General features: G+C 23.0%; 2 protein-coding genes across 2 annotated transcripts; one reads left to right on the top strand and one right to left on the bottom strand.

Annotated features, from left to right (window-relative positions):
- Positions 1-6,639: 6,639 nt before the first annotated feature.
- Positions 6,640-16,457, bottom strand: LOC112691650 (protein phosphatase 1L). The gene is made up of 6 exons (XM_025565993.1): positions 16,415-16,457; positions 16,235-16,345; positions 14,903-15,416; positions 13,570-13,999; positions 11,326-11,456; positions 6,640-7,394 (listed from the first exon to the last, which is right to left on the bottom strand). Exons 3-6 carry the CDS (start codon positions 15,356-15,358, stop codon positions 6,993-6,995), a joined length of 1,419 nt encoding a protein of 472 aa, XP_025421778.1. The 5' UTR covers positions 15,359-15,416; positions 16,235-16,345; positions 16,415-16,457; the 3' UTR covers positions 6,640-6,992.
- A 2,033-nt stretch (positions 16,458-18,490) lies between these two features.
- On the top strand, positions 18,491-25,509 carry LOC112691606 (probable lysine-specific demethylase 4B). The gene is made up of 3 exons (XM_025565918.1): positions 18,491-18,611; positions 19,436-19,641; positions 24,509-25,509. The coding sequence occupies exons 1-3, from the start codon at positions 18,491-18,493 to the stop codon at positions 24,647-24,649; spliced, it is 468 nt and encodes a 155-aa protein (XP_025421703.1). The 3' UTR covers positions 24,650-25,509.
- Positions 25,510-25,759: the final 250 nt, after the last annotated feature.

Below are 25,759 nucleotides of genomic sequence, written 5' to 3'. Positions count from 1 at the left end.
TTGTATTACTTTGATTAATATTAACTCATTAATAATCAAATACATTTTTAAAATAAATTCATCTCTAAAAAAAATATTTAAATTATCAATTAAAAAATAAAATAGTTTTATAAATTCCAAGAGTTATTTTTAATGTATATGCTAATAAATATTTTCACTTATGATACAATTATAAATCTATCAATGATTCATGCCTATAAATAATTTTTTGAAGTGACCAATATATTTTTATTAACTTATATTTAACTAATAATACATATTATATTAATTAATGATAGCCGTTATAGAAAAATGCTTTTCAAATGTTTTATTGTATCAACAAATTATCAAATAATTGAATAGTCTTTAAAAACATAATTTAATGAATTATCATTCATAATATTGGATGTTTTTTAAAAAAATTATCTTAATTATTATGTTAAATAATTGAAGCATCAAAAATATTTAATTATAATAATTCAGTTATTAAGTATTAAATTTGTTTTTAAATCAAAATTATTGAATATTACTAGTTGTTTTAGAAAAATAACTTTATAAAAGTTTCATAGTTTATTTAAATTATATCTAACTAGTATGAATTAAGTTGATAGTGCCTATCATCTGTTTTGAATTTTCAGTTAATTCAAATTAGAAAAAAAATTATTTATCATAGAATGTCATAATAAAAGTTAAAATGTATTTTATATTTTTCAATCCTGATTTTCAAGTTTTTATGAACGAATTACAATAATTATTAAACAATAAATAATTTTGATGAAAATTATTAAAATTTGTGTAATTTTAATAAAGTTTAAACTGTGTACATCTTTTATAGTTCATATAATTCAGATTAAATGTAAAATATATTAATACATAATGATATATTTTTATTCTATCATCTTTATTTTATGTTGAATATTAATTTTCATTTTTAGTATTCATTATTTTGTGCATACTTGAAATATATATGTTTATTATACAAGTATTTTTTTATATTTATTCATTTTTATGTATGTAGCCATTATATAATTAATTCGTTATTTAATTTTTATATTTTCCGTCCAATAAAGTGCCTGGTTAGTATAACTACTTGTAAATTATATTCTAAATTATAAATATTTTTAATTTTCATCATAATTAAATGAAAAATACATGAAAAATAAAACATCCAAAGTAAAAAAAAGTCTAGAAAATATAGATAAATCGTTTATTTTTTATAATATTATATTAACACAGTTAATTTGAGATTAAATTTAATAATATTAATATTACGTATGGAAAATTAATAAAGCTATTTATTTTATAAAAATATTGAAGTCATTATGGTTATGGGCTGAATAGTTAGCGACCTTAATTATGGTAAAAGGGCACATAATAATATATATATTTCATTCATCACATTCAAAATTAATATAAAATAAAATAAATGGGTATCTAAAAAGTATTCTATTCTATTTTACAAATTAGGATTAAGATTTTATCAAGGAAGTCGTTTTTTTTTTTTTTTTATCATTTTGGGCAGAACAGGTCTCATTACCATTTCATTATTTCTGTAATATTGAAAATATGATTGATTAATAACAATAAACAATTTTAATTTTTATGAATGTTATTTTCAACATATTTAATTACTAAGCAAAGGCATGGTTTTTTTTATTGAGACATTTTTGTTTTAAAAAATCATTTTATTATTTGTATGTTTTATCATTTATTTATCTATAGATTATTAATCACTTGTTACTTGATTAGTGATTCAAATTGTACAAACAATTCAGAAAGTTTTGTTTTTTATTTTTCAATATAAATCACCTTTTAGTTCTGGTGTTAAATAAATATATTTTCACAAATTTTAGTTTCATCGTCTTCCATGGTTTTGGACCCTGTGTACTTGAATCTGAATTATGTCAATTTGGAACTATTGTTTTTATGAGTAAATGCAGTTTTAAATATTTCGATACCAAATACCTAATAATTAATTTTCACATAACATTTGAATAATTATATTTCATATATTAGCCAGCCTACAATAATAAAAACTATAGATAATTATTGTACGCGATTTGAATATAAATACATGATAAAACGAAAACAATTTCTTTTTCTATGTTCTCACTAATTTTGATTTCAGATTTTTATAAATGACATAAAATTGTTATGATATATTGACAAAATATTGTGTGGCTAAAATTTCTATTATAGGTTACTATGTAATGTTTCCTATTAGGTTAATTATTTATACATCAAAATTACTACTATGTCAAATGGTCAAAGTATTTATTTACTATTTACAACTGGTTACCTCTATCCTAATTTAATTTGTATTATATATTAAAATATCCATACTATAATTATAATACATCTTAATGTTATTGTTTATTTAATATTTTTTTTATTATAGATACTTAAGTATGATTTAAAAAATAATTAACGGTATTTGGTATTTTCAGTTTAAAACCGTGGTTTCTTCTTTACAACATTCAAATTACTTTACCTTTCTTTTCATTCAGAAAAATATTATTGAATTTCATTTAAATGTCCAATAGTATAATATAATTTTATATGTCTAGTTAAAATATTGCAGACATCTGCAAATAGTAGCAATCGGTATTTTATATATATGGTTAGCTGTTTGGTCAGTTTGGGTCCTCATGTCCACAGAAAGTCCAGTTAAATTAAAAAGAAATGCTATTGAGTTTATGTCTGTAGATGTAACATGTTTGTTTGAATTTATTTTAATAATTTATTTATTATGTCTTTTTTCTTATCTGGATGATTTCCATTGATCCTTAATTGACATTTTTTTACTAAAATAAAATGTTGAGGTTGTTTATAGTGTTAAACATATCAAAATAAAACAAATGAAACAGAATATAAAATATACGAAATATGGTTTGTGTTAAGAATTTATCATTAAAATATAAATTAGTGTTGGTAATGAACAAATGTAATTTAAATTCATAAAAAGTTTGAATACTGATGTGTTATTAATTCAATAATTTACCCAGCTGTTTCTATTACAATTATATGCTGTTAAATTTACATAATTTAAAACTATACATGGTCAAATATTAAAACTATATGTTGTTCAACAGATTATAAAAATGTTATTACTTTTTACATTTTGAATTATTTTTGGATCACCTTTGTAAGTTATAGTAAGAACTAATTAGTATCATTATTGGTTGCGGATTCATAGTGTTATTATAATTTGAACACAGAATCCACTAATTACATGGTCAGTAGGCTAGAAATGTTAATTAATTATATTTAATACATACTTATTGAAAAGTATGATATACTTTGTTTAATTAAAAATAATATATCCAAAGTATAGATCCTAAGTTAATCACTGAAAGTGATTGGAGCTCATAATTTATATAATACGAATTACATTATAAATAATGTAAAATAAATAGCTAATGTTTTTTGTACTATACACATATGATTGAATTTTGGGGTACTATTGTATTTAGTTATAAGCTATTCAAAATTTAAAATTATATAAAATATCCATCCTCTTATCTCTAATTTATTCTTAGTGTAACAATATTTTGTCCTACTTATATATGTATTTAAATATCCCATTGTTACTACCTTGATTTATCATAATTTCATTTAGTTATAATAGCTGTATTGTTTTTTTTTAATTTATTTTCACGTAATTACCAATGTAAATAGTATCTAATAGGCACCCACCTTTTTGCTATTTAGAATTAATTAATCTCAAATAATGCACACATTAATTTTCATCCTGTAAACATTAATTTCATTGTAATAATGGCCATTAATTGTTTTTCTCAATAACGGATTACAGGGTTTATTTTTATAACTAGATTAACTTTTATTTTTAATCATTTTTATTGTAAACAATTTGATTGATATTTGATAGTATTTTGTCAAATGTATAGTTTGTAATGTATAAAAATAATACATAATATAGAGATTTTCACTGTAGTATTTAGTATATAAATTATAAATGACTCACACACCAATACATATAATTGTCAAAATTACTAAATAAGTTTCTTGAGATTGACAAATAAGCTTTGTTTGTTAAGTATTGTGTTTTGTGATAATTTCTTACATTACAATTATTTTATTAATATAAAATGTAGCATTTTTCTTTAATTTTTATTTTTGTTTATTAATATTAGCCGTTCTAGTAATTTTATTTATTTATTATATTCTTTTTTGTCATAAATCATTTATATTTATTAAGTAAGTACAAAACATATTGTATTATGTGATTTTCAAATTTTTGACTGTAAATTCATATTCCGTCCAAATAGTATGAAATAAAAATGTTAAATTTGGCTATTTTCAATTATTTATACATTTTTAATTGTTATGTAAAACATTATTAGTTACAAATGATAGTAAATAACAATTGTTTTTTTTTTTTAATATCTTATGTATTAAACTTTATTATAAATTTAATATTTTTATCATATGGTTTTTGATTTATTTCAAGCAAGTACAATAACATAGAAAACTATCCATGCATTTTATTTGTTTATACTAGTTAATTTTTTATTTTAAAAAAGAAGAAGAAGAAATTATGACTTAAACTTTAAATAATACAAAAATTTATCTAGGTGAAAAAGAAATTAAAGAACTACGGAAAAATATTCTTATTATTTTATTTTAATTGTATCAAGAAATAACTTGTTATTATTAATTTTAATTATTAATGTTTATGTCAAAAACTACTAATGTTTTAAAAAAATCAATAAAAATTAAAAAATGGCTTATTTATATCAAATGTATAAAATTTGAATCATGTAGAAGCTATATACAAAATTTTGTTTTTATATTTCAAACTTAACACATATTTATATATAATAGTTTTATGGATAGATGATTGAATGAATAACAGGAAACAAAATTAGATACTATATATTCCTCACAACAATTTTATCGAAATGCATAAATATTATTTCTTACATTTTTAACGTAAAATATTTTATTAAAAGTAATTAGTTTATACATAATTTATTTATGCTAAATAAGATTTATTATTATTGTTATACAATTATTAAGTATAATTTCAAGGCTACAACTTGAAAAAAATAATCTATCAAATATTAAACATTTTTATATTTTAACATTTGAAAAGCTACTTATGACATCAGTATTATTTTTAACTAAAAGCAATAAATATTATTTAAAACACTTATTTTATTTTACTATAATATAACTTAAAAAATTGCTATAAAATAACTTGTTGAAATATGTAATTGTTTATTTCAAGGGGTTCAGTGGACTAGGGATGCTTAATAAGTTAGAACATGACCCACTCAAGCTCACATTTGCTTTTCACACAGAAATTAGCATAATAAGGAAATATTATATTAGATCTAAGAACATAATTATATTATATATATTTTATAAAAATATATTAAATACTATTTTAAATGCTAGTCAAGATAAATATGATTAAATACATAAAACATTATTTATATTATGGGTCTCTTGATTAAATTTGATTATGATATAAAGTGTAAATAATTTATATAGATTCTAGGATCACTAGAATTAATTCATATATTTGATTAGCCATATCTTTTTTTTTTTTTTTTGTATAATTTCATAATTAGATTAATTCTAAATGAATAATGATACTTATTATTAAATAAAAAGTACTCTTCATAAAAAAATTGTAACACCAATTACAATTATCAGAACTCAAAACCTTTACTATCCCATGATTGGTACAGTGCGGTGTCACATACTGCTGCGTTTTTTTTACTATACATATCTGTTACAAAATTAATAATATAAAGTATACCTTTGATATGTATATGATAAAATAGATTTTGGGGGTTTTGATCATTATCATTACTAGTTATTGTTGAAATATTATGGTGAGTTATATCTTACCTACACTGCACTGTATTATTTGCTGAACTTTTTTTTTTAAAATTTAGTTCTACATTATTTAACATAAAACACCGATTTTGAAAAATCCTAGAATAAAATAAAGGATTACCAAATAATTGTGTTACATTATTTTGTATTTGCAAAACATTCACGGAAATAATAATTGTTGGTATGAAAAAAAAATGTAGAATAATTGTTTATATTATAATTATAATATATATGCATAAAACTACTTAAGTATTTAATTTAAAGCAGTCCAAATATTATTTTCAAATGAAGCGATGTATCACAATACACTGTACCAGTAACCTTATATTTTTTCACTCTATGAGTTACGGGTTATTTTTCTTACGTTTAGAGTACTGATTTTAAAGCAATAAAAAACTAAAGAAATGCACACAAAAAAAAAAAACAAAGCTGCATACATTTTTCGAGTAAACTGAAAAAAAAGCAATAAAAATGGGTTTAAAAAATAAATAAATAATTATCTTTTGGCATTTTGTAAATGACTATCGCAAATGGTTTTACAAAGAAAAATGAACTGTAATTCTGAGAAGAAAATTTCCAAGAGTAAAAGAATATTTTTATGTTTATAGTCGTTTCAAGATAAATCAATCTACTATATATTATATGGTATATGACAAACTGAACATATGGGGAAAGGTTGTCAAAAAAATGATTGAACAAGATTTAGAACACATTTTGAAAAAATGTAACTTAAAGGCAAAAGTACATACTCAAAATATCCAAAAAGCATTTATATACAAAAAAACGCAAAAAAAAATGTCGTGCATTTTATTCTAAATAGTATACATTGAATATGTAGCTGACATGACTTCGTTTTAAAGCAATAGTAAAATAAAAAAAAACACAAATCCCTTCAAAATTTGTATTCTAGTTATAAGGTTTAAGAAAACAATATATTTATAAAATTAATGAAAATGACATGAAACAATAAACAAAAATACAACAATTATAAACTGAACATTATCATTAAATTATTTCACAGAATGTTAATGTAGGTAGGTATACTTCTAACATATAAAATGTTAAATTAGTTTTAAAAGTAGAAAAACTTACAAAAAAAAAATTCCTAAATTGTTAAATAAGCTTACTTTTGTAACTATAAAAAATTATTCACTTCCACCATTGTTTACTGTTTGTGATTCTTTACTCCAAATAGGCGGAAATTTAATGATTAGTACAGTTATATTATCTAAAGATCCTCTATTAAATGACTGTATTGTTAAATACTGTGCTCCATAAAATGAATCATCGATATGGTTTTTAATACAATCAATAGCTTCTTCATTGGTATATGTATCCCATAAGCCATCAGATGCAAGAATTATAAATTGTGGATCATGATGAGACAAATCAAAAGTTAATACATCTGGATTGGCAATAACAAAATGTTTTTCTTTTAATGGATAATCTCCAAGTGCTCTAGATGTAGCCAATACTCCAGCAACTCTCCAAACGCCATTAAAGGATATAAACCCACCAGCTTCTGCTATTCGTTTTTTTTCTCGCATCTAAAATTTAAATAAAGTGTTTAATTAGTTGATCAATTAAAAATGTAATATAAATTAATAATTTGGGTATATACATGAAATACATGTATAAAGTATTGTTTGTAATATTTTAAATATAGTAGAAAATGTACTCTTTATATACAATTACACTTTCATCACATTTCATAGTGTTTATTATATTATATTGATTTTATTCCATAAAACAGTTGATAATATTTATTTAAAAATAATAATGTTAAATATTATTCAGTAAAAAATGTTTATTCATATAAGAAAAATGTATAAAACATGTGAAAATTTATTTTGAAAAGTTTTATTTGATTATATATGAATTATAATATAAAATTATAATTTTAAACAAAATAACTTTTTATACATTTTGTTAAATTGTGTTTACTTGAGTTAAATGATTGAGAAATATTCATAATTTTAACATTGACATAAATGTACAAAAAGGTAAACATTTAAAAATACTCATTTATTTATTTTTAACTAAATCATTTTTAATTAAAGGTTAAGGTATATTACATAAGTTTTGGTAAATTATATATCTCATTCAGTGCCGTTTTAATTATCAAAAATACTCTAGAACAGCAACATTTTACGATCCCTCCCCTCCCCATAATTTTTTTCTTATAAAATTAACATTGCATTTTTAGAGTATAATTTTCTTCATTCCAAATGTATTTAGTTAAATTATTTATCAATAGAGCTCGGATTTTAAAGCATAATAAATAACAAAAAAGGCACAAAATCGTCTTAAAGAAGTAAAAAATAAACATATTTATTTTTAAAAAAAGCAAAAAAAAATAGCATGACTAAAAATTAACATGGATTAGTAAAATTAAATAAAAAAAATTAATTAAATTAATAAAATAATTAACTAACATGTATTTTGTAAGATGCAGGAGTGAAACTGTCTCTATTATCTGACAGAATGTTTTTATACATAGAAAACGAATGCTTTACATCCACTGAAGTTATTGGTACACACTTCCTGCAAGAGATTTCATTTAAATCTAACCTATGATAATTTATTTTGTTTGATTAAACAGCATCAGTATATTATTAATGTCTAGTAATTGTTTCCAGCCTTTGTTTTTCAAAAGAACACAATTTAGTTTACCCGATATTGCAGTTGAAATATCCCCATTTGCTTCATTTAACTTCTTTTCTGCATCTAAGACAATATTTATACATTTTGTCAATGATCTGTTTGCAGATAGATAATCTATATGTTATTTGACAATTAAGCCAAAAACAATAATAAACCAATACAACCATAGTCCGTATTCTGGGTTTTCACATTTGTTATTAATTAAATACATTTTTTTTTATTATTAAAGTATAATAAACATAAAAAAATTCCACAGCTAGAGTAAATGAAAAAGCAAAAAACATTTACACAAAATAAAAGCCAAAAAAAGCAAAAATAATTTGGTTAATTTGGAAACTAATAAACTAAATAAATTAACTAATGAATTTATATTAAAAAATTAGAGTTCTATCTCATATATAAAAAAAAAAAAGCAATTGCTTTAAGATCTGAGCCCTATCTATCAATAATATTCTATTCTTTGGTAACACTTATTTATTATTATAGGCACATAAAACACATTAATCACATTATTTACACAATTTCATATTAAATAGTTTAGGTATAATATACAATTTGATAAATCTTATGTTTCAGTATAATACCTATCTAAAATAAAACACCAAATTTTTCTCATTATTATCAATTTTTATGACACTCCCTAAATTTTGGACACCCTAGAGCACTTACCCCCTCCCCCCTTGGCACACTTATAACCTCATTCCACAGCATTTACTAAAGTAATACTAAGAACAATGGGAGGTCTAAATACATATTTTTGTACAATTTCTAGATTATTCAGAATAAATTAAGTAAAAAATGAACGTAAGAATAAGTCATAATTTTTTAATTACATCAATACAACTATTTTTCATTTATAAATTTTAGTTTAGTCCACATTTATTTTCAAAATGTTTATGTTAGCAATCATCATAATTTATTATCAATATTTATTTTTTCTACAAAACATTGTCACTGGCATTAAAATAAATTTGTATAATGTATATATTTGGGCAAAACATCATCACAATTGATTATTGATTAATTGTAAAATAATATTTTAAGTGTACTAATACATAATATAATGTACATAACTTGTATAAAAATTAAATTTTTAAATTACCACCATTTCTACAATATGATAGTTAGAGCCCGGATTTATATGCATTTGCATGTACTAAGTGTATACACGTCTATGTAGGTTTAAAATGTCCACGATTCATATCACACTGAATTTAAATACCAAATGTTATATTGCATATTTTGCATATTTCGAGGGTTATTGCATATTTATTCATTAAAGCATATAAAATGCATATTTAATGGGTTTTTAATAAATTAAAAATATTTGTATTTTTTTTAAGTTTTTTATTCGTTTTGGAGAATAGGTAACTTCTGTCGCGTACTGCGTAGTCACATAATAGAAAACATATTATAAGGAGGTTCTCATGAATATCGAAACCAGACGCGTGAATAAGTTAAATTATTCACATGGTTATCTGTTTAAGTAAGAATATGAACATCGGAGTCACACACACGTGGGTGGTTAACCACATCCTGGATCTGTCATTAAATATGGGCTGGTCAAGATATAGTACACGCATACAGAATCAATAAAGAATTATCATATTAAATTTTATATATTATCATTTTTCATATACACATACACACTTGGGATTTACACACACACTTGCATATATCAGATATAAAAGGGGGTCCCGAACAGGCCCTATTTAGACGAGTTTTGGCTATGCTGCACTGGGCACCTTCACGTTACTATATGTCATGGTCCGGACTTAGAAATATTTCAAACTATTTTTATAAATTAATTGTTAGGACTTATGACTTAGGAATAATTTCTATAGTTAAATATTTGGACTTGAATGCTTGTTACAGTTTTATTATTGGACTTAAAATATTTGCAATTAAATAAATTTAATTGTACTTAGGATAAGTTTCTTAACAGTTTAATAAATCAACGTATTATAAAAAGTTTTAAATTATTTCTCTACACTTACATCCAAGCGTTGACTAAGACATTAACACTTTCACGGAATCACGGATTAAACGCAACACTTCAAATGATCTGAAATATTTATAAAATCTAAAATATTTATTTTAGTTTTTTTTTTTTTATTTGTATTCTCGTTTTTAAGTTTCCTGAAAGTTTTACATTGATTTAAATGATTCGAAGTATAAAGCAGTGGTTACCATTATTTTTGTTTTTGATAAAATATTTAAAATTTTATTTGGTGTAAAAGTGTGGTTTTTTTTTGAAAAAAAAAACCCATTATATAAAGTGTAACATAATGCATATAACTGCATATTTAACCACTTTTTCTTTGCATATTTGTATCATATTTGACACTTTTTAAATGCATATAAACCTGGGCTCTAATGATAATACTAAAGTATTGATGGAAATATTTTATTCATAATATAAAAATTAAATAAGACTATAAGTATAATTGGTTTAAAATGTAAATAAAATATAAATTTAATTAATATCATTTAACTATCTTATGATTATCCAACTTCTAATTTATTTGTTGAACTGTGCAAACTCACAACACAAAATGTATTGAAAAAAAAAACATATCCACATTCTAATGAATAAGTAAATAAACATTTATAAAAAATGTAATTAAAATATTATATATATATATATATGTAATACCAATAAAATATTGAGTTTTTTCAGCTTAAATTACTCATTTCAGTATTCAAATAATTTATTAATCAGTACAATTTTAAAATGTTCATCTAAAATAAATTATATGAATAAAAATGAATAAATCTAATAAATAAGAAAAATATATAAAAATATAAATTTACTTGTTGTGGTTTATGATCAAATGATATTGGTATAGCATTTCCTTTCTTATCACACATTACACCTCTTGAGTCTCCAACATTCGCAACAAATAATGTATTGCCTTCTATCAAAACGATAAGTGCTGTGCTTCCTAAAATAATTTTTAAAATAAAACTAGATAAATAATAAGATCAATTGTTATGAGGTTTATTTTTATAGTTCTAAATTAAATATCTTATAATAAAAAAAAACTAAATTGGACATATAAACTAATCAATATAACCAATAATGTAATTTAATGACCTTGAATCTTGAAAAAAATGCACATCAAAATATGTTGAATGATTCAACGATATAAAAAATTGACACAAAAATTAAAATTTCATTGAACTTCAAAATATTATCAAAATATTTACAAACAAATTTAAACACAAGCAATCACACATCTTAAATTAAAGTATTTAAATATAAAAAAAAAAATTAGAACTAAAAATATAATAAGGTGCTCACAAATGTTTTGTTTCACTGTCAAAAATAAAATAAAATAATTCCCAACACAATACCCTTATTGGTGTGGGATTTATAATAATAATAAAACAAATGAGTAAATTAATGCATACTATGACAATACCATTTAGCTTTTTTTAATATTATATTGTGTATAATTAAAGATTTATAGATCAGACTTTTAAGAAAGAAAAGAAAATGTATTAATAAATAACTTAATACAAAATAAAATTTATACTATTGACATGAATCAAACTATATATATAAAGACAAACCTTGAAAATAAGCATTAAAAAATATAAGCAAATATATCAAGTTTTTGGCTCTACTAATTAGCAATATAAGTTATAACTTTGATAACTAGATGCTTACACCTAAACTCCAAAAATTAATTTAGGTTATATATTATACTTGACTTAAGTTTTATAAATACATTTTTTTTTCACCAATATTGCTTAAATGCATGATTAAATTAATTATTCTCACTGAATGAGGGATTGATTGAATAAAATACAATAATTTATTCACAAATTATAAAAACACATTAATGAATATGAGCTACTTATAAAAATATTTCACAATCAATGCCAAAAAAAAGAAGAAGAAAAGCAGTTTTAATATAGATAAATGTAAAGATAAATTGAGTTTAAATACATTTTTTTAATTCTTTAATTAGTTAATTTATTAGAAATGTGTATAAAATGATATAATATTATTATTTATTGTAAATAATAATATTAAATCATTTTTAATTTCTAAAATAATTGAGTATTTTTTGTTAAATACAATTAAGTTTCAACCACTTGAGAGGATCAAAATACTGCTGTATTAATAGGATAGTAAAAATTATTGGGGTCAATTTTGATAGAGAGAAATTTAAGAGCATTTGTTAGGAATCTCTAAAAAAAACTAATTGTGTGAACAATAGTTATACAAACAGGAAAGTTTTAAGTTCCTTAAATATTTAAATACCGGGTTCAATCTAAATGGATTAATATTTGTTGTTCTTAATGTTTTAGTGATAATGATGTTTTAAAATCTTGGGGTAATAACATTTTTTTAAGCTTTTATCAAATAGGAACAACAGACTATATTTAGAATATCAAACACAAAAAAGTTAAAATATTTCAACTTTAGTATCATTTAAGACTCAATTAGACCCAAGGTTAATTTGCAATTAATCAAACAATCTTTAAAAAAAACCCTTAAATATAATAAATGTCCATATTTATTATAATAATTATTATTATTTAATTGAATTACTGAAATTCATATATTTTCAATTTTTTTTCCAAATTAAATATTGATTAGTATAATATATATATATATATATATACGAGGATTTTATGTTTTTATCAACATTTATACATATATATATATATATATAATAAAATATTTATTTTTCACTTTTTATTAAGCAGAATATAAAATTGCAATTTTGAGGTAAATAATAGCATTAATATATTTATGAAGTATTAATTACTTCAAATTCAATGGTCAAAATATAATGCTATTCAATATACTTCTTTTATTTGTTAATTTTTAACATGTTGCATAATAATTACTTTTTATAATCTATAACCATAACTTTTATAAATTTTTAATTCTTAAATTTTCATTACAAATAATACAATTTTCAATTTTTTATTATTTTGTTTTTAATCATAAAGAATTTAATGTAGTTAGGAGTCAGGGATTTTTGTAAATTTAAATTGATATTTAATTTATTGACATTATAGAAAAATAAAATATATTACCTGCTATATCATAAGTTAATTTTGCTGCTTCGATTAATAGTTTGTCAGCAGCTAGAACTTCATCAATTAATAACTTAGAAAAATTAATACCTCCACCTTTTTGTAAATATGACGAAGGATTTATTGTTACATCTTCAACATTTTTTGAAGAAGTTATATCTTTTTTTAAGCTTAATGTATCTTGTTTATGTTTATTATGATGGATTGCACTATCATCAGTGGAGGTGATTGGTTTTATTTTTGTTAGTGAAAATGTTTCTATTTTTTTTAATTTTGTTTTCATCTGAGGTGTTAGATTGTCTGGCGTATTTGAAGTTGCTATTTTGGTTTCATAAGCTGTATCAGGATTTTTATCATGTAATTTTTTTACTTCAACTACCTTATTAATTAGATTTTTCATTAAATGTGTAGTTGCATAATCTGCAGCAAACTGAAAATAATTAAAATAATTAATAAAATATATAACTAATTAATTATAGACAACTTAAAACACTATAAGTAAAGTAATTTAAATTGTATTTCAAACACAAAACCCAAATATTGATACGAGTTTCCAATAATAAAACAAATTTGTAAATTAGTAAAAACAATAATAATACCATTTCTATTAATTTTAATATTATACAATGTGAAATTAGAGTTATAAATTGTACTAACTTATTTAATAACTTCAAAAAGTAAAAAAATGCATAATATATGTCAATGTTATTAAAAAAATTACATTTTAATCAAAAATACTGGGAAAGTGTACTACTTAAATATTAGGTAAAATCACAAACATTGATTTAGGTTAAATTTTAAATTAAAATTCCATGTGAAAAATACTCAAATCAAAGTATTGAGACTTATTATATTTAATAATATTCAAACTAAGAAAACATTTTTGGAAACTTTTTGATAACCACCAACCAGTTTGTACTTATCAGAATGTTTTCATATTTAATTTCAGGTAGATCATTTATTTGTTATACTTTTTCTAAGTGAGAATAATATAATTTTGAGTAATAATAATCAGTAAAATATTCAAAAATATTATTTACATGGTATCACACAAATTATAAAAAGCACTCAATTGCCAAATATATTAAATAAAAATCTTAATTTTTTTCATTATGAATCTCTATTTTAATATTTGTGTAAAATGTTATATAATTGTTTAAAACATAGAGAATTTATGTTCAAATTTAATATAACTTTAAAGAAGCCTTCTCAAAAACAAGTCTCTAGTTGAATCTATTATTAATTATTAAAATATATTACATACTACATATACTAAAACTACCATAAATTAAAAAAAAAAAAAATGTATATAATATCAATTTTTTACACTCACTTCACCCCCATGTCCATCAAAAACAGCAAATAATGAAATGCCTGTGTCCATAATATTAGTTTTAATGACACATCTATCTTCCATTTGAGATCGTCTACCTTTAATGGCATACAAAGCTACATTTTTACCTTCAAATTTCCAGTTCTTACTTAGTGCATTTTTTTCATCAACCATTAATTGTTGGAAATTATTAAAACCAATAAAGGACAAATTTCTATTAATTTTTTTAAAAAATCCATTAGTGCTTTGAAATAAATTTCCAGAAAAGAGAAGTAAACATAGCAGTAATGCTAGAAAAATTATAACTTCTGGTTTGACTATGTAAAACTGCATATACTTCCACATGTTGTAAAATGAATTAACTTTGTTTTTAGCTGATGTCAATTTTGATGATAATAACTTCATATGTGTTAAATAAACTTGATATATTATTTTATCTTCAACATTATCATCCATCACAATTCTAAAACTGACAAATTTTCACCATAAATAAGTGAAACGATAATTCGTAATCCTGCAATAAATTTATTTGTATTAATAATATTCATCTGTATAGATATATAATATTATATATAATCATTATATTATAAAATAAATTATTTTCAATATTTAAATCTATCAAGATTTTAGAATTTAATTATTTGATTAAAGTTGTTGATGATAAGATTAATTAATTTTTCTGGTATTAGTATTAAATATTGTTCATTATTTGTTGATTAAATCACTATAAAAGAAATAAATGATTTGCGTTTATGGATAAATAGCAGGTATAAGTAACAATTTAACTAAACTAAACTAAAATTCTAAAATTACATAATATTATAATATTGATATTATTATAAAAACAGAATACATACAAAAGACTTAATAAAATTGGTTAGCAAAATATATTTAATGTAGGGTAATCAGTCTTTGATTTATTATTATATAGCTATACCTCTTAATGTATAAGAAAAATAATAATTATATATTCGAGGTAGCTAAATAATTTTACTCTGAAAAAATTTAAATATGTTAATACTACTATTAAAATTACAACTACCGTTGAAAATAGTATTATGGCAACATTAAAATATCTAGTTTATAATTTTTTGGGTTGGTAATACACTGAATATTTTTAAATGAAATGTATATAAGTACCAATTATACTTGGGTACTAACTGAAATGGTAAATACAGAAATATTTTTATAATTATTAGTGATGCACAATATTGATAATTCGTATATATATTAGTATTTCGATATTGGTATCGATTTGTTACAATTTTTTTATTTTCTATATTATAAAAACTTTTTTTTTAAAAAAAGAAGCACACACATATATATACATACTAAAGCATAAAAATATTTCAAGAATGACATTCAATACAGAGGGCAGTTGTGTTTTTTTTAACACAAACAACAAGTTTCATTGTTGATAACAAACCAAATCTAGGTACGCACCTACAAAAAAGAACAGTTATAATATAAGCAGAAAATACTTTGAAATTTCTAATAAGTATAATTATTTACATAAAATGATTTTAACACTACTGTTAATCTTTTATATTTTATTGGCATAGAGAATCGTTAAACAAAAATGTATAACAGATCTGCAGGATACACTTTAAAATTGTTTAAACATTAAAATATGCTCCAATGATCCTTAGACTGTAACACGGAAAATTTGATTATGATCGTAATCATAATATTGATAGCAGGTACGCAAGTATACTACGATGTTATCAGCATAGACCTTTTTATATTAGGTCTATGGTTATCAGTAGATGATTTTTACATAAGAATTTTCGAACCAGCTTGATTCAGCTCGACCTTCAGGTTACTAAAATTAAACTTGCTTTCCGCAATATCGGCAATTAAATGTATTTTTAACATGACGATTGCGCGTCGAGGCATAGCAGTAATGCAAGTAAAGAAATTACGTAGTACCGAAGAGAACACAATATTCTTATCGTTGACGCCAAGTCGCGCGTGTGATAAGACAACAACGTTGACTACAACGGCATGCCGGCTAACCACTTCTAAGACCGTGAGCATGATCATTGATTATTGGCGGCATCGGGTTCTGATAAATATATTACATTTGAAATGTAACGATAACGGTACGATTCTCGAAATCATCGACTCCAGTAACACCCCACGTGTTATGTCCGAATTGAAAGAACAATAGACATCCTACCGGATTGGATGAATTGTATTCAATAGGCCCCACCATTGTTTTAATAATGGCACGTAGTGACTATGCCAATAATGAAGACATCAAAAATCGGGCACGATACTTACCAGATAACCTGTTGTCAATTATGATTGTTGATAGTTTCGTTTTAACTTCGCTTTACGACATTTGTACATTGGCCGTTTGATCGAAAACACTAGAATCGAACGTTGTGAATAATCTGAAATGTCTCTATTATCCGTTCAGTTTTGTTCAACATAGATTTGTCGGATTCTCATAGTCACTACAAAGTACGTATGATTTTTTAACCAAACAATAAGAAAACTATCCTTACGTTACGACTTAAAGCAATATTATGCTATTACCATCTGAGAATATTGTTTAAAGTTGAAATTCATTTTGAATAGTATGAAGTCTGTTTTAGACAGTGCTGTAACCACTCACTAATTTATGTCTGGGTGTAAATAAAATTAATGTCTCCCTTGCGTTTATACTCCGCAGAGAAACCATACCTTTAATCGATCATAACCTAACTATTTTTAATTTCAGTCATTCAGGCCGCATAAGAATCATTGATGTACAATAAGGTATACAAAACAATTGATCAATTTTTCAATCTCCATTAATAATTATTATAACAAAATAGTTTTATTTTCTTTCTTTCTACATATTTTTCAATTTTTATCATTGAGGCCCTAGGCCAATGTGTTTTATACATGCAATACACTCGGTTATTAAGGCACTGGTTGGAGAATATGTAAGTATTTTGAATATCCCTGTATCTTAAAATGAGATGGCCTTGTCATTTTCTCATCGTTAATACAATCACTCTTAGCACTATATCAATACATAATCCATACAATATTTTGAGTCAAAAATTCAGTTAATTGTTTATCCATTCTGTTTTTACTTCAATACCATGTATTGTCTGTTATCTAGACAGTGATTATATTTACGGTTCTCCAGTTAAGGCTGTAATGAAATTTATATTAGCAATATAAGCCCAAATACTTGATAATATAGATACTATATTTTTTTCTTGTTTTTTATTTTAATATACTTTTTATAAGTAACAGTTTTAACAGTTTTAATTTTCAATATTAGCGATAGGACATAGTGCTGGTATTTACTATTGATAAATTTGTCGTTTTGTATTTTTTATAAATTTAAATTTTCAAATATCTTTCATCGAAAAATAATTTTAAAAAAATTAGTGATTAAATAAAAATAATCGCAATAAAAAATAATGCCATATTATTTTACTTATTTTCATAATGATGTTGGTTAAACTATACCTTGTATATATGTAAATTATAAAAATATATGTAACTATAATTAGTCTGATTAATTAATAATGAACATATTTTATTGTGTTTACTATTATTAATATGTTTATGTATATTTTATCCAAGATGAGTGATCCTCCTAAAATTATGGTATTTAGATTTACCATCAAAGAATTTATAAACTTTCCTTCTTACATCCAATTCATGGAATTAAATAGTGCACACCATGCTGGATTAGGCAATGTACGTAATTTTATCACTTTGCAATTCTTTATTCCGTTTTAAATTATACTTGACCAACAGTATTTGCAGGAAAAATGTAATTCTTTAACAAATCTTAGCGCCCTACGCTAAAACCAAATTTATACTATAATATAAAAATTATGAAGTAAATAAAATATTTATTTTATATTTTTCATTTGTATGTTGTAAGCAATAACTTTTTTATTATTTTTGTTTATTTTATTGTTTCTACTTTTATTGAATTTAATATTATAAATTTAAAAATTTTTATGAACTATAAATTTTTATATTTTTTAAATATTATTTAGCCATTCTAAAATCATAGTTAGAACTGCTTTATTAGACACTGCATTTATTGTAAAACCACAAGATATAATGTATATATATGAACAGTTTTTTTTTTAACTAAATTATTGATATTAAAATTAATTATTTGCTGTATTCTATCAAAGGCAAAGCAATAAAAAAAGAAATTAATTATATTTTGTAGAATAAACATTAGCAATTTTATAAATTTGTTTTTGAATTCTGTACATATTTTATTATTTGTTTTTATGAAATTCATAGCAATTGATTATACATTTGTATTGTGTTTGTTATATCATTTTTTTTTTTTTTATTATTTAAAAAATTTATTTTTTCTTTAGGTTATTCCACCAATTGGGTGAAATCAAAGGAAGAATCCTTATAATGATCACGATTTTATGAATACAATTATCTCAGCTCCAGTTAAACAAGTAATTAGTTTAATAATTCATATTATTCTAACGGATTAATAATATAGGTTAATCTTCTAATATTTATTATAATTATTTTTGGTAATAAAAGGTAAACAGGGAATATACACCATAACTAGTTCAAAAAAGAGATCAATATCAGTGTCCGATTTTAAAGCATTGATCAAAAGCTCCTCAGACAATCAAGCTCCTGATGCCTTTGATTATAACAAAGTTGAAAGAAAATATTGGAAGAGTAAAAATTTCGGTACAACAATTTATGGGGCTGATGTGATGGGATCAATTATGAATGTGGATGTATGTATTAATTTCTCTTAATTCCTATTGTTATAATTCACATGTTAACTTTTTTTATTATTAATTTTAGAGTTGAAATTTAAGAAAACTGGATACAATATTAGACTTTTTAAATAAAAACTCAATTTTTTTAATGATTTATAATTTTTTAAAAGTATAAAAATTACATAGTTATAAACAATTTTTTTTATTGGAGTCACTCAAAATTCACCACATATTTTCTTAAAAGAATAAACATATTTTATAAATATTAAATATTAAATTATCCCATAAGCAACATTCTCAGAGTCGCGACATATTTTTGAAAACCCCCAGCATTAAAACATATCCATGTTAAAAATAACAATCTTTAACAATGGTGTTTTTCATTTTGGAAGGCCCTCCCCCACCATAAATATGTAAGCCCATGTTTGCACCTTTAACTTTGATGGATGTAGAAAGGTCTTTTAGTACGTATAAGTTAATTCTAACTGAAAAGAAAGAACTTCAATGATATCAGAAAATATGGTAAAATATATTATTGTTCAGTGTTATGAAAATTATTAATAAAACCTATTTTAATATTTTAATTTTAAGTGTTGTTCTGTCATGTTTTATAATTTATATTATTATGTTTAAAATATTTAAATTTCAAAAAATGTTATTTTAAAAGTTTTGTATTTTTTTAAGTTTTCTATTAGTTTTTTGAGAGTAGTTTTTCAAATGATCTAAAATATTTATTTTTAGTTTTTTTTTTTTTATTTGTATTCTCGTTTTTAAGTTTTCTAAAAGTTTTAGGTTGATTTGAATTATTTGAAATATAAAGGAGTAGATATTATCAATTGTTTATTTTTGATAAAGTATTTAAAATTTTATTTGGTATAAAAGTGTGATTTTTTTAAAAAAAAAACTCATTTTATAATTGTAACATAATGCATATAATTGCATATTTAGCCACTTTTTCTTTGCATATTTGCATCATATTTGAGACTTTTTTAAATGCATATAAATCCAGGCTCATAATTAAAAACATAATACATTTCTAAATTTCTTTTAGAAATACTTTTATTCGGTATATATTATTAATACTTGTTATATTATATTTTACTAATATGTTGTTGTATAATATCTAGGTACATTAAAAATATTCATTGTTTTCTCTTAAAATTATTTGTACCAGAGATATTATTACTGGAGATATTTTGAAAAAGAACCATAATTTATGTCATACGATTCAATAAATAATAAACAATTAATAATAATAATAATAATAATACATTTTATAATAGTGCATACAATAACACAATTTAAATTATTTAAATAAATACAATATAATTTCAAATTTCTTAAAAAACAATCAAATATGTTGTTATTTTTGTTTATTAGACACCACTATTATTCCGCCAAATACCTACGATGGGAGCATTGATGGTGGTGTACCATGCATTTTTTAACAATTCGAAGTTTTAAACCATTGGTGAGGCAAGGTAAAATTTATATGTGGGCGAAGTAGACTTAAAAAGGCCTTTTTTTAAAATTTTTAGTAAACATAATTTATGTAACAATAATTATTTAATAAATATTAAGATTTAGAATTTTTTAAAACAATAAATTCTTATTATTAACCTTTTATTTGCAAATGTAGTTGTAGTATAATTTTATTTACACATAATTATAAAATTAAATACTTGTTTTTTTAAATTAATAATACTATAAGAAGTTTAAATTTTTTTAAATTTTATTTACAAGAAATGAACTTTATGGCTTTTTGCTTCACTAAATGTTTTAAGTATATCTTTGTAATTTAAATTATTCGCAATTTTCATTTCAATGAACAAAACTACTAATACTGAGAGCAGTGCTAGCGCTAGGTATTACGAGGTCCTGGACATATGTATTAGCCTTAAAGTTCCCAGAGAAGGGCGAAATTCCAGCTTTTTTTTAAATCAGGATTTTTTTTAAAAAAATAATGTTTTTTTCAAATTTTAAACAATAACTATATAGAAAATAAATATTTATATTATTATTTATTGTAGGAATCCTACTTGACGGGCAGTGGCGGCACCAGAATTTTAATACCAGGTGGGCTAGGCTAGGGCCAAAATTTTTTAGGGAGGGCCAAATTGTTGACTTGATATATATATATATATAAAACAATAGTGATGACAGGAAGTTGTGCTGATGGGGGGGAGGGTTAACTTTCAATTTTTCAATTTTTTTCACACTTCATCATGTAAACTTACTAAAACAATGATTTGTAAACATTTATTAATAGTATTTATTTCCTAACAAAATATATATTCATGTAAACACTTTTTAATTTTTATACTCCCTAACCCAAAATTACACTCAATACCAATTACACCATCAGGCATCAGTTGTAGTACAATTGAGTTTCTGTAACTATAAAAACATAACTACAAATATTTTAAACTGACAATAAACATTATATTATGTTATAATACCAATTCAAATAAACAGTTCAACAAATATATCTTATTATATATAAAAAAAAAATCAATATAAAAATAATATTTTAAGATAAAATAAAAAACAACTGTGTTTAAAGATAAAATTGAACAATTAAAAACTTTTAATATTAATTATTTGTTTACTTAATAAAAATTAATTGGTAATAATAAGAACGATAAGATAATAATATATTATATAAGTACCTGTATAACACATGTAGGCAAGTTAAAAAAAACAGCAATAAAATACATAATAATATAAATAATTTATTTTAATAGAATTCTTCTATTGTTATGTCATTCAGCAAAAATATTGATTATATCCTCAATATTTAATGATTTTGCTTCAGATTTTTCTATAGCAAATATGCTTAAGCTAGATTGATTGTTGTAAAGCATAGAATTTCTCAAATATGATTTAATTCTTTTCATACATGAAAAAGTTCTTTCACATGCTGCTGAAGATACAGGTATTATAATTGCAATAGTAAATAACTTGTATAATTCAAAAAATGCTAGTTGATAATCCAATAAAAATTTATGAAATTGAAAAATAGTTTTTATAGAATGGTATTTTAATTCAAATTGTTTTATTGATTTTCTAATAATGTTTAATTCAGTATCTAAAGAATCAATATCACACATATAAGCTAATGGATGAATAAGATTTTTATCCAAAAAATTACTATTTCTTGGGTCCATTACACAGATTCCCATCAATTAATCTTCGTTATTAGAAAATCTTTTACTTAGTTCAGCATTGATTTTATCTATAATAATTAAATAAAGGTTTTTTCGAAAATCAGTTTCTGAACTTAATACTGAACTTTCCAATGAACTACCTTCAACTATAAATTTTTGCAAATGTTTGGGTAATTTTTTAACTCTTGTTTTTTTCTTTATTTTGTGCAGAAGGGTGTTTTATATTTAATTTATTTGCCATTAATTTGGATTCACTATATAATTTTGAATGATAACTTAGATCAGTTCTTATTTCATAAAAATGTTCTTTAAGAGAATTCATTAATATAATTGCTTTGGCCATATCAGCATTTTTATCTTGTAAATATTTGGTCAACAAGATAAATTGGGAAAGTAAATCATTAAAAAAAAGTAATAAATATATAAATTTAAAATCTATGTTCTTAAGTAAACCAGTAGCTTCTGAGGAACGCATACTTTTTTTCATTTGAAATCTTATATAATATCAACAATATAACTTTCAAAGTAGCTTTAACAGCTCGACTTGTATGAATTTGAGATGACCAACGAGTAAGGCATAATCTTTTAAGTTCAATTGGTTTTGGAATTTTTAAAATTTGTATTTGAAGTTCAATAAACTTAGATTGAATTTAAGATCCAGATATAAAATTATAAAAATCTTGTAAAAAATTTAAAAAAAATTTACTTCATCTGCATTTTTTGCTACATCTACAAGAACTAAATTAAGACGATGATTGTGGCAACGAATATAAAAAGCATGAGGAACTTTATTTTTAAATAAAACTTGAACTCCATTAATTGAACCTCTCATAAAATTAGCTCCATCATATGTCTGTGCAACACATTTATTTATATCAATCTTAATTTATTTAATTTTATTTGAATATGATTAAATAATGTGTTTGTCAACTTACTTTTTAAATGGTTTTGAAAACTCTGTATTAGTGTATTAGTTGTATTATGTTCAATCACCAACAGTCAAATGATAAATATTTTTATCTACTACAAATTTTGTAGTTTTCGGATTCATTGCTAAAATGTTCATTAGGTATGATTTAATATTAATTATTAATTCTCATAATATTTATTTAAAAAAAATTACCATCAGAAGAAGAATTAAAATCAGATGCATTGTTTACTTTCAATTTTATCTTTTTAGGCGCAGAAAAAAAATATTTTATAGATCTGACCTTTTTTGTTTTAATAGTCTCATTTTCGATATTGCTTTCTGACATGATGACGAGTTAAAACGTTCAAATAATTAATTAAATATTGATTTAATTTAAAATGGCGAAAAATCGTATCGGTAAAATACCTTAAACACCAAACAGTTTAGTAACAATCAAGAACAAAATCAACTGTCAAATGACCACAAAACATAGAATAGTATAAACTACATACACGAATATACGATTATACAAAATTAAAAATATACAGTAGATTGTAGATAACAGTACCTCGCGCATTGCCGTCGATTAAACTGTTATTGATTCTTTACAACTAGACAATACAATATTATTTCAAAAGTATCTAAAAATAGAATGTTTTCCATTGTATTTTCTTTATCATAGTTGGTTAATAATCTAAACCCGTAGTTCATGGAATTTTCAACAAAATTATTAATAACATTGATTAATATTTAATAATTAATAAATATAACTTATTATTTTTTTTTTTTTTTTATTCTTTTACAGCTGAATGTTTCGCTATTATTGAGGCACTCAACAGAGCCTCATCCTTATCTTCAAACAATTATCTCATCGCCACTGACTCTCTGTCCTGTCTTCAAGCTCTCTCTTCTAACGTTTTCAAATCACATCTCTCTCCTCTTATAATCACTATCAGACATTTTTTATTTTCCCTTATAGAATCTGGCTTGGACATTCAATTCATATGGGTACCAAGCCATACTGGAATTGCGGGAAACGAATTCGTTGACAAGCTAGCTAAATTCTCTGCTTCACTCAAATGCCCTCCAAGTATGAAAATTCTATGGTCTGATTTTATCCTCATCCTTAGGTCCTGTACTTCTAATCTTTGGCTTAGACACTGGGTCTCACTCCCTCCTTACTTCGCCACCTGGTACAGAAAGATATCTCCAACCATTCCAACACTACCATGGTTTCATAACATCGATCTTTCTCGAAAATGCATAATATCGTTCTCTCGCCTCCGGTTTGGCCATACACGACTTCCTTCTCATTCCTTTAAACTGTCATTGGACGATTCCCCTCTCTGTACACTATACAATGACCCTATGGTCTGTGATATTAACCATCTACTCTTCATCTGTCCCAGCTTATCAACACATCGTGACCACCTATTATCTATTTTGAATACCTCCAACATCACTTTCGACCTTATAAGTATACTTTCAAACCAACAAAAAAACATCATAATAAATATAATATCTTTCTTTAACCATTCAGGCTTTTTAATCTAATCTTATACTGTACTGTTTCTATGGTAATTGTATTTTTAATTGTAATTGTTGAAACTAATTGTACCCACAAAGTTTAAATAAAAAAAAAAAACTTATTATTTTCGTATTCAGCCGCTGGAAAATACACGTTATTTATAAGGCTTGAAAGCATAGTGCATAGTTTTCAACCCATTCAAAATGTTGTTCACGTCATCTAACTATTATGACTTAATATTTTCATATTTTAATAAATAATGATTTATTCATGAGATATTTTTTAGTATTATAATATGATTAAATTTAATTTTTGGGGTGGGCCACAAGGGGGCTCGAGACTTTTTAAGGTGGGCCCTGGCCCACCCCTGGCGCCGCCACTGTCGACGGATATCGTCAAAATATTACGCTTTCGTCGTATCAATAACGATTTACTTTGTAATTTGTACTATGGCTAAATTTAGATATCATTTTCCAAATAACTGATGATAGGCATAATATAGATTTATAATTTGTTGATATAAAATAT

This window comes from Sipha flava, unplaced genomic scaffold, assembly GCF_003268045.1.
Source record: "Sipha flava isolate LNK unplaced genomic scaffold, YSA_version1 65_pilon_pilon, whole genome shotgun sequence".
NCBI lineage: Eukaryota > Metazoa > Arthropoda > Insecta > Hemiptera > Aphididae > Sipha > Sipha flava.
This window is presented reverse-complemented; position numbering and strand designations above follow the sequence as displayed.

Coding starts and splice junctions, on each gene's coding strand:
- LOC112691606 (XM_025565918.1), top strand. CDS start 18,491: ATGAGTGATCCTCCTAAAATTATGGTATTTAGATTTACCATCAAAGAA. Junction 18,612..19,435: donor TGCTGGATTAGGCAATGTAC/GTAATTTTATCA, acceptor TGGTAATAAAAG/GTAAACAGGGAATATACACC. Junction 19,642..24,508: donor GATCAATTATGAATGTGGAT/GTATGTATTAAT, acceptor ATTCTTTTACAG/CTGAATGTTTCGCTATTATT.
- LOC112691650 (XM_025565993.1), bottom strand. CDS start 15,358: ATGGATGATAATGTTGAAGATAAAATAATATATCAAGTTTATTTAACA. Junction 11,457..13,569: donor ATTAACTTATGATATAGCAG/GTAATATATTTT, acceptor AAATTATTTTAG/GAAGCACAGCACTTATCGTT. Junction 7,395..11,325: donor TTGATCATAAACCACAACAA/GTAAATTTATAT, acceptor TTTAAATTTTAG/ATGCGAGAAAAAAAACGAAT.